At 40.5% G+C, this 10,903-nt stretch overlaps 1 protein-coding gene across 1 annotated transcript in view; it reads left to right on the top strand.

The window, feature by feature from the left end:
• Positions 1–299: 299 nt before the first annotated feature.
• Positions 300–10,903, top strand: part of LOC143973433 (high affinity immunoglobulin gamma Fc receptor I-like) — a 29,837-nt gene continuing 19,233 nt past the window's right edge. Inside the window, exons 1-2 of the mRNA XM_077474414.1 lie at positions 300–402; positions 9,225–9,482. Coding sequence (XP_077330540.1) covers positions 300–402; positions 9,225–9,482 — 361 coding nt within the window. The remainder of the gene's footprint in view (positions 403–9,224; positions 9,483–10,903) is intronic.

Raw genomic sequence — 10,903 nt, 5'->3', positions numbered from 1 at the left:
AGAAAGCTCTATTTGTGGGAAAAAAAGGACAAAAAATTCATTTGGGTACAATGTTGCATGACTGAGTAATTGTCATTCAAATTGTGAGAGCACCGAAAGCTGAAAATTGGTCTGGGCAGGAAGGGTGTTTAAGTGCCCAGTAAGCAAGTGGTTAATAAAGAAAAAAATTCAAGCAAAAGAGAAGTCCAAAAAAGAGAAAAATCCAAAAACAATACAGATGCAGAGTCTCTTGTATATAATGTCTGTGTATAGTCCACAAGTGTGCAGAAAAAAACATACACCTTCTCTATATATAAGTCATGCAGGCACCACGTGGTATTCCCTTCACCAAGCGAAATGGACGCTTACCGAATTTATTGGATCCACACAAATTTACATTTGGAGGATCACAAAAGCTCAAACGTTTGTATGCAGATTCCTTCAGCAGTGCATTTTCCAAGGGGATTTCAAATGTAACTATTCCGTTTGTGTACTGGGAAGTAAATTATCTCCAACCATACACATCCGTAAGAGTAGTTGAACACATATAAAGGAGAACAGGGACCAAAATAGTGTAATTCCGTTTTATAAAAGAAATTTAATAAAAAAGTAGTAAACTCACATGTGTACAATAGGTTAAGCGCTTTTTAGTAAAAAACAAGGCTGCAGTGGAGTCCCTTGTGGACTATACACAGACATTATATACAAGAGACTCTGCATCTGTATTGTTTTTGGATTTTTCTCTTTTTTGGACTTCTCTTTTGCTTGAAATTTTTTCTTTATTAAAATCACTTTATAGCTATATATATACAGCAATTAATATTTATATGTGATTTACAGTAAGACTTTGTCATCGCACTATTTTACGTTGTTAATATTTATTGAATATATATGCACAAGTTTTCACATATAAGTATATATCATTTTATGTAAGGATGGTATAACATGCCTGGTTTCTAAAGCGCTACACTTTTATATAGAATTTATATGAGTTCTGACAAGCCAGCCGTCAACCGTTGGGCAAGAGGGTTATCCGGCGTCATTATTTTTTTACGCTCGAACATTAGGCCCACGGAAGCCTGCCTTTTTGCAGAAAAACGTGAGCTTGGCGTGATGGAAGGTGGAGTGGAGGACAATTGTGAGGAGAGAGAAGAAGGAGAAGTAGAAGACGAGGCTGGATGGTGAGATCCTGGAGTGTGGCTTTGTGTGTTCCGTTGTTCCCACTGGGCTCGCTGATGGCTGCTCATGTGCCTTCTTAAGGCGGTCGTCTCTAGGTGAGTGTTGGGCTTACCGCGACTAATGCGTTGACTGCAAAGATTGCAGATGGCAACGCTATTGTCAGCAGCGGACACGTTAAAAAAAGCCCACACTGCGGAGCCATGTGCCGGTGTCCTGGGAGCGCCAGATGTGACCGTACATGGTCGATGACTCGCTCCTGATACATTTGCAGTCTGCTTTGTCCCTCCTGTGCAATGTAAGTTATTCCTGCTTCTCCTCCCTATCTGCTGGTCCATATCTCCCTCTGAACTCCCCTCCTCTTCCTCTCTTGTGGGCACCCACGTGACATCACTAGACACGTCATCATCGACTTCACCTTCCCCACCACTATAAGTAGAGATCTCGGAGTAGGCAGCAACACCGGGGACCAACCTCCTCCTTGGGCTGATCTGGGTACTGTCGTCAGACTGCTGAGTAGCAGTTGTTGCTACCTCCTCTTCCTGATCCAATACCAAGAGTGGCTGCGCATCAGAAATGTCTTGATATGGATCGGAAAATAATTCCTGTGACTCAAGCGGAAGGTATGTGGTGGTGGTGGTGGTGGTGTTGGTGGTAGTGTCTTTGGGGGTGCACATAGCAGAGAGTGAAGAAGAGGGTGCAGATCAAGAGGATGAGGAGGGTGCGGAAGAGTAAGGCTGAGTAAGCCACTCAACCAAGTCTGGTGCGTCCTTTAAAGTAATTGAACGCACCTTCTGCAACTTCCCACTTTGGCTCAAGCCTGTTGCTCTTGCCCTACCCCTACCACCCCTGCGGAAGGGCCTGCCTCTTCCTCTGCCTGTCATTTTTTAAATGACCCTGTGACAAAACTCTCAGTCCCTATACCGATGAAGGACTGCTGCAGTATAGGGCAGCGGTCAGCAGTAGTGCACCTCAACCCTATGTATTGTGGACCTATACCAGTCCTTATAGAATGGCAGACTGTACCTCACTCAACCCTATGTACTGTAGAACCCTAGACAGACTAAGTTACCAGTCCTTATAAGGACCTTTGTGGAACAAGTAGGTTGTGTATGACTGATTAGCAGACTGTACGTCAGTCCCTATACCGATGAAGGACTACTGCAGTATAGGGCAGCGGTCAGCAGTAGTGCACCTCAACCCTATGTATTGTGGACCTATACCAGTCCTTATAGAATTGCAGACTGTACCTCACTCAACCCTATGTACTGTAGTACTCTATACCTTACCAGTCCTTATAAGGACCTTTGTCAAACAAGTAGGTTGTGACTGATTAGCAGACTGTACGTCAGTCCCTATACCGATGAAGGACTGCTGCAGTATAGGGCAGCGGTCAGCAGTAGTGCACCTCAACCCTATGTATTGTGGACCTATACCAGTCCTTATAGAATAGCAGACTGTACCTCACTCAACCCTATGTACTATAGCACCCTACACCAGGTTATTACCAGTCCTTACAAAGGACCTTTGTGGAACAAGTAGGTTGGGACTGATTAGCAGACTGCAGCAGAAGGGCAGCAGTCAAGTATAATATTCTTTTTATATTTGGAAGAAAGAATATTATACATGTACAAGCCTATTACCATACCACTGATACCAGTCCTGAAAAGAACCTTTGTGGACCTAATATAGTAACAGCTACTGATTTAACTGACCCTCACTGCCTCACACACTGCTTCCTGCCTGTATAAACTGACAAAACAGAGGCTACTGGAACAATAACCGGAATAGCACTTTTGTGGACCTGATAGTAACAGCTAATGACTAAACTGACTGTCCCTACAGCAGACACACCGTCCTGTCCCTTTCTCTAAACTGACAAAAGACGCTCAGGCTGCTGCAACAATCAGTAGCACAGCAAACCTATATACACTTAACACCTATACCAGTCCTGAAAAGAACTTTTGTGTACCAAATAGCTAGCGATTTGGGTCACTGCAATCTCTCCCTGATCCACACAGCAACCTCTCCCTATAGTGGCAGAAGAAAGAATGTAAAATGGCCGCCGGATCGGGTGTATTTATAAGTTGGGGGGAATGTCCAAGTGTCCATGTGCTGTAATGTCTCAAGTGGCTGTCCTGTACCCCATGATGGATGTGACATCATAGGTCAAAGTTCGGCGATAGTCCGCCGACTGGGCGAATCGCGAACAGCCGAAATTCACAGCGAAACGACCGCCGGGCGAACCTTTTGGCCATCACTACTTGACTTATTGGGAATACTAACATAATATATATTTCCTTAGGCTAGGCTCATGTGAGGTGTATTTTTAAGATAGGTCAGGGACTTTTTTCCTCTCAAAATTAAATGAAATTGGCTGCTGCACCTGTGACGTGCTGTGCAAACACACAGCCCAAACAAGTGTGAACCTACTCTTAACTTTGACATCTGCTTATTACAACTTCACAACATAGCATCTTATGAAACTGATAAGGGTTAGGTACCTTCACCTCAACTGGCAAAGGTTAATTGGGCACCTTTCCCTTATGATGGGTTGGTGTACAGCTAACTTTTTACACGTTAATTACTTCATAGTCTTTATAGCTCATGAGCAAGGACGCGAGTACTCTATATACAAACAGAGCAGGACAGGGCCACCCATTTTTCTATTTAAATAATTAGTTACGTTATTTAGCATTATTCAGAATTTAAGTGTAGCAATCTTCTAGCAAGGCTGCTAGTTAAATGTAGTTTTTGGCTCGTGCTGTAATCACAGGATCAGTGATTGTTTAGTTTGGTCTGTTCAGAGCTTCACAGGCTGAGAGTTTGATTGCTTCCCCCTGCCTCTAGGAGAAGTTTCTAAAGCTTAAGGCAGAAGAATTTAAATATATAGCCTAAAAATTCAGCAGGGCATAGCCAATCCCTGGGCTGCTATTAAATAGTCTTAAGACCTGAGGGGATTGTCTTTTCCCAGAAGGCAGATGGATCTGTGACCTTCAGGGGGGTTCCCTGTCCCTTAAGCGCTCCTGGACTGCAGGCTGGATTACTTCTGGGGCTTTATCTATGGACTGACTATGAGCCAGGACCTCATGAGTAGAACCTCTATGCTATATACACCTGCATGGTCTTCATTTGCATACCCATAGACTGTCCAAGTCTATAACTACTGTGGCGTTACTCTCAACCAAGGATGATAATTTAAAGTCCCAGGTTCTATTCCCGCTAGTGTAGCAGCCAAGCAAACTGATTCTTAATTATAGGTAATTGGCGCTACCTCCAACTAATTATTTTCAATAAAACTATTAAATTTCTCAAAAACCTTTATATCAATCACCTTGACCTGTCCCCAAGGACTGCGTGAATTAAACCCGTATTTAATGTTATATCTCAGCTACATCCCATTTGTGCAACACCTAGGACTCCACAAAGGGTGATTCCACACCACTTTATATCGCCTCTACTAAGTGAACTAGTGCCACTAATTTTTTGTGTTATTTTACATATAATTAAATTAATAGCCAAGAAATTCTAATCAAAACCATATATAGAAAGTGATAACTTATATTATATGACTAATCAAACCTCTAATGTCAAAACCAAGAAGCCCAACAGCGCCTAAAGGCGATTCAGTTCGCATTGTGCGCTATATAAGTATTTCATTCATTCATTCATTCAATACCAAAATCAAAAAACCAAAAAATAATAATAAAAAATAAAAATTTTAAAAATTAAAAGACCCAAAGCACAAAAAGACAAAAAAACACAAAAAAACTTCCAGCTGACTAGAGCTCTCTGCCCGGGACATACAGACAAAGTTAGTCTGTGAAGAGGAAAAGGAACCATTAGTGGATACAAGGACTCACCTATACCTTCAATAAAAACCCTGAGAAGGACCTACTGAAGACACAAGTGGATTGTGGAGTCTCCGGACATACGGGATACAGATTAAAGGCGCATAACCCCTTAGGGGGTGAATGGATCTGGTGAGTGGGGACCCTTGAGGGGGAACAAGCACGAAAGTCACCAATAAAAGCGCAGGCACTCTCACGAAAGTCACCTTTCCTGTATTCTGAAGAGGCACAATTGTACACTGATATATCTGATAGAAGACTCACTGTGGACTGAAATATTTTTATTTTATTTTTTATATTTTATTTTTTATTTTTTATTTTTATTTTTTATGATATTTCTATGATATATATATATATATATTGTTTATCCTCTATATATATTGTTTGCATTGTTCACATCTTCATAAGCTTTTAGGATTAGTGTCAACATTGTATTGGATGTAAACATATCTCTCACGTTTTTTATATATATTTTTTATATATTCATTTTTCTGGTAATGTGTGAGGAAATCTTTCCTTTTTTCCTTTCACATGAACTAATATAGGGGGATTTAGTGAATCTATTAATCAACACAAGTGATTTGTATGAAAATCGCAGGCAGTTTTTTTCCCTATATTAGGGAGGGGCCTTTATACTGCAAGTCAGCTGGAAGTTTTTTTGTGTTTTTTTGTCTTTTTGTGCTTTGGGTCTTTTAATTTTTACAATTTTTATTTTTTATTATTATTTTTTGGTTTTTTGATTTTGGTATTGGGCTTCTTGGTTTTGACATTAGAGGTTTGATTAGTCATATAATATAAGTTATCACTTTCTATATATGGTTTTGATTAGAATTTCTTGGCTATTAATTTAATTATATGTAAAATAACACAAAAAATTAGTGGCACTAGTTCACTTAGTAGAGGCGATATAAAGTGGTGTGGAATCACCCTTTGTGGAGTCCTAGGTGTTGCACAAATTGGATGTAGCTGAGATATAACATTAAATACGGGTTTAATTCACGCAGTCCTTGGGGACAGGTCAAGGTGATTGATATAAAGGTTTTTGAGAAATTTAATAGTTTTATTGAAAATAATTAGTTGGAGGTAGCGCCAATTACCTATAATTAAGAATCATTCCATTAACGCAGGTTGTTTAGTGCAGCCTGTGTACATCAGGGAGGCAGCAACCTCAAAAAACGAAGAGGACTCTCATTAAACTTTCTAAATTAATAAGGTTAAAATCAGATAAAAGAATTTAAACCAATAAAAAATTACATAAAGTACAAGGTCCCAGGTATAGATTAATACTTATACATATTCCTGCTGAGCAAGACCCATTCCATAAGCGCGGCTTTATTTTTATATTTAGCCAAGCAAACTGCAACTTCACACTCTGATACTAGAAAATATCAGGGTTTCCTTCTTTGACTATATTGTAGCAATAACTTGGATAGGGTTCAGGGAGCAGTGGGATACTCTAAAACTGTACAACTGGAGGAAAACTAGGCTTCTGGTTGCTCTGTACAAGATGCTGACTGTACTGCACAAACTTAAACTGCACTGTACTGTCTCTTTGCTGGCTGAAATTGTGCAACTCCTGACTCCGCTCCTGGCTGCACTAGGCACAATTCAACAATATGGCATGCTCCTGGCTGTCTTGCACAGCTTATGACTGCCCTGTATAGATTGGTAAGAAGAGACAACCCACAGTCACTTCTACACTGTGTACTCATTTCGGTCCCAAAATAGTGGAGCTTCCTCACTCTTATTCTCCTGACTCTATCCAGACTCTGACCCAGAATCTCACTCTAAGCTTAGTAAGGGATGTTATCAAGAAAAGGACTCCTCAGGCTTCTCTGCCCCAGGGGCTTACTGACGAGTTTCGAAGGGATGCCTAGTAGGCTCTGAGGAAGAAGGTATGCCTCCGAAACGCGTCAGTCAGCAGCAGTCCTGATGTCTTCTGTTGCACTGGAGACAGTCGATATTTAGACTTAGACGATTACAATCATTGGAAGGCTTTCACAAAGCAATTTTTCTTCACATGATTGTAAGTAGTTTTTAATATGGCAGCAGCTAGCTGCAATAAACCCGGTATCCACTTCTTCAGTGGGCGGTCCACTTTCAGATAAAAGTGGTCTCTGTGGCGGATTGGCCACACTATCACTTTTATCAGTGGTGGGAGAGGGCCCCCCCTCCCGTAGATCTCCGGTGCCCTCCGCCACTTACAGCAGCTGTGGAGGCCATTGCGTCCTCTCCCCTCTGTGGTATGGAGCTGAGTGAGGGGAAGATGGCCCTTGCTCGGCTCCATACAATAGTTTTTTTTTTTTTTTTTTGCATTTTAGTGTAAATATCAGATCTGAGGTCTTTTTGACCCCATATATCATATTTAAGAGGTCTTGTCATGCTTCTTTCCTATTACAAGGGATGTTTACATTTCTTGTGAAAGGAATATGAGTGAAACAATTTTTTTTGAAAGAACAGTGTAAAATTAAAAATAAAAAGTAAAATAAATAAGAAAAAAAACACGCACCATCCCGCCGAGCTCACGTGCAGAAGCGAACACATACTTGAGTAGCGCCTGAATATAAAAACGGTGTTCAAACCACACACGTGAGGTATCGCCGCAAACATTAGAATGAGAGCAATAATTCTAGCCCTAGACCTCCTCTGTAATTCAAAACTGGTAACCTGTAGAATTTTTTAAATGTTGCATATGGAGATTTTCAAGGGTAAAAGTTTGTCGCCATTCCACGAGCGGGTGCAATTTTGAAACGTGACATGTTGGGTATCAATTTACTCTGTGTAACATCATCTTTCACAATATAAAAAAAAATTGAGCTAACCTTACTGTTGCCTTATTTTTTAATTCAAAAAAGTGTATTTTTTTCCAAAAGACTTGTAATTCCGTGTACACACGATCGAATTGTCTGGCGGAATTGGTCCGACAAACAATCCGGCAAACAATCCGCCAGACTTTATAACGAACGGACTTGGCCACACACGGACACTCTGAAAGTCTGGCGATTTCTAACGGGATGACGTACAGCACGTACGATGGGACTAGAAAAAGGAAGTTCAATAGCCAGTAGCCAATAGCTTCCTTCTCTAATTGCTTCAGAGCATGCGTCATTCTTAGTCCGCTGGACTAGCATACTGACGAACGGATTGTTCCCTGAAAGCCAAGTTCCGGCGGACATATTTTGAGTCAAAACTACTTTTTAAGTCCACCGGACTTTTACGATGAAAAAGTCCGCTGGAGCCAACACACGATTGAATTGTCTGACGTACTGTGGTTCGATCGTGTGTACGCAGCATAAGACTGCTGTGCAAACAGAAAGTATTCTCTAGGGTGTTAGAAAAAAATATATATAATGTTTGGGGGTTCTAAGTAATTTTCTAGCAAAAAAAAAAAGATTTTTAACAATGTACACAACAAATCTAAAAAATAGGCCCGGTCTTAACTATTTCAGCCCCGGAAGGTTTTACCTCCTTCCTGACCAGAGCACTTTTTATAATTTGGCGCTGCGTCACTTTAACTGGTAATTGTGCGGTCATGCAATGCTGTACCTTTAAATTTGCGTCCATTTTTTCCCACAAATAGAGATTTCTTTTGGTGCTATTTGGTCACCTTTGCGGTTTTTATTTTTTGCACTATAAACAAAAAAAGAGCGACAATTTTGAAAAAAAAAAGCATTATTTTTTACTTTTTTCTATAATAAATATCCCCCAAAAATATATAACAAAACATTTTTTTCCTCATTTTAGGCTGCTATGTATTCTACATATTTTTGATAAAAAAAATTGCAGTAAGAGTTTATTGATTGGTTTGCACAAAAGTTATAGCATCTACAAAATAGGTGATAGCTTTATGGCATTTTTATTGATCATTTTTGTTTTACTAGTAATGGAGGCGATCACATCCAATTCACCCTGCTGCCTGGGCCCCCTGATGGTCTGGGCCCCCGTACAGGAGGACCAGTGGTACCCCCTTATCCACGTCCTTGGATACAAATAAGGAAAGAGAAAAGCTGAAAACAGTATCTTCTTAGCGAAAAAATATGGGAACTACTTCATAGTGCTTTAGCAAAGTGAATGTCATCCACTTAGGATCTCATTTAACCATTGACTGTAATCTGAAAGCTAAATGACAGATATAGTATGAGTTACTACAATATGTATATTCAGTTTTTTCTTTAGGATTGTTTATCATAATCATTTAATAACCATTTTGTATTGTAGGTCCTCTTATCGTGCAGGCTCCAATCTTTGTGTATCGGGGAAGAAATATAAATATAAAGTGTCACAGCCGTCCTGAATATTCTGTACGTTGGAAAATATTCTTCAGGGATAATGATCTCATATATGGACCATTCAGTGATGACTCTATCCTCTTTCTTGATGGAAACTATGACTGGTCTGGAAGATACAGTTGTGTGACAGAATTATCCCGGGATGAATATGTAACACACACAGATGAAGTGTCCCTACATGTCAGAGGTAACTCATTGTGTGTCTATGGTGTTCTCTGTAACCAATAAAGAATAACCATGGCTCCGGTCATCTGTTCCCATACCGGTGTGAGTTGGACCTCCTTCTTCACAAACATCACAGCTTCTACAGGTCAGTTGTGTTGTAAATGACAACCAGGACCACGGAGAGATAAGAATTTGGCTATCCTGCGGCAACTCATTCCATATATATATATATATATATATATATATATATATATATATATATATATATAATCTGCATGTATATATGTAGACAGTAGCCATGAGCAGCTACATGAACTGTTATGTAATGAAGTGAGGAGAGGGGCTGTGGAGCTGGGCCAACACAGACAGTCATTAAACACTCCTAGAAGAGTAGACGGCTGTGATGTGCAAGGAGGGAAGGGGCTGTGCTAGGGAATTGGCCTTTCTGGAGAAAGTTCAAAGGCATATTGCAAATATATAACAAATTGTTTATGGAAAGGAAAAACCCTGAAAGCAAGCATTTTTTTAAAAAAATAACACTTTTTTTTGCAATTTTATATTCAAGGAGAAATGTTCCTTATGCTGGTGCTGGCTGTGTTAGTTTCATAGTTAGTTAGGTTGAATAAAGACACCAGTCCATCCAGTTCAACCTGAGTAAGTGTCTACAATTTTCCCTATCCCTGTACATTGCTACACCCACATTGGTCCCTATCCTCAAGGAGCCCACAATCCAAGGTTCCCATTCATATACTAGGGACAATTTTGGACAGAAGCCAATTAACCTACCTGCATGTCTTTGGATTGTGGGAGGAAACTGGAGTACCCGGAGGAAACCCACGCAGGCACAGGGAGAACATGCAAACTCCAGGCAGGTAGTGTCATGGTTGGGATTTGAACCAGTGACCTTCTTACTGCTAGGTGAGAGTGCTAACCACTACACCACTGTGCCGCCCACTAAGTTGAAATCTTCAGTCCTCTGACCTCCCCCATACCCCTGCAACGAATCTATTCCAATGCTGTGGGGGTCAATACAGCAGCTGAAGTGTCAAATATGCCCCCCCCTCCCGTGTTTCTGCCCCTCCATCAATCATTGAAGCTGTACTATAGCTTCCATCGATGAAAAGCACTCTATGAATGGAGGAGGAGAACTTGTTTTTCATCCGCCCATCCTCCCAAAGAGGTCAGAAGATCTCAACAAAGACAGTCGGCACCAGCACAAGGGACACTTCTCATCAAATGTAAGTAACATTCCTTGTTCTGATTTAAAAAAAAAAAACGTTGATGACAGGGTCTCTTTAATATCAGGGAATAAAAAAAAATTCAAATTCTAGAACAAAGTGAGATGTATCATCAGGGCTTTATTTTTCTCAGAGAATAGGTTTCAAGAACTCCCCCTTTGAGAGTCTCCCCTTGTCTCGGTCCCCTACCCACCTTAAAGCACTG

The sequence above is a fragment of the Lithobates pipiens genome, unplaced genomic scaffold (assembly GCF_037356315.1).
Source record: "Lithobates pipiens isolate NorthernLeopardFrog02 unplaced genomic scaffold, aLitPip1_a1.2 Scaffold_82, whole genome shotgun sequence".
In the NCBI taxonomy this organism is placed as follows: domain Eukaryota; kingdom Metazoa; phylum Chordata; class Amphibia; order Anura; family Ranidae; genus Lithobates; species Lithobates pipiens.
Note: the sequence above shows the minus strand (reverse complement) of the source record. Positions and strands in the feature narration are given on the sequence as shown.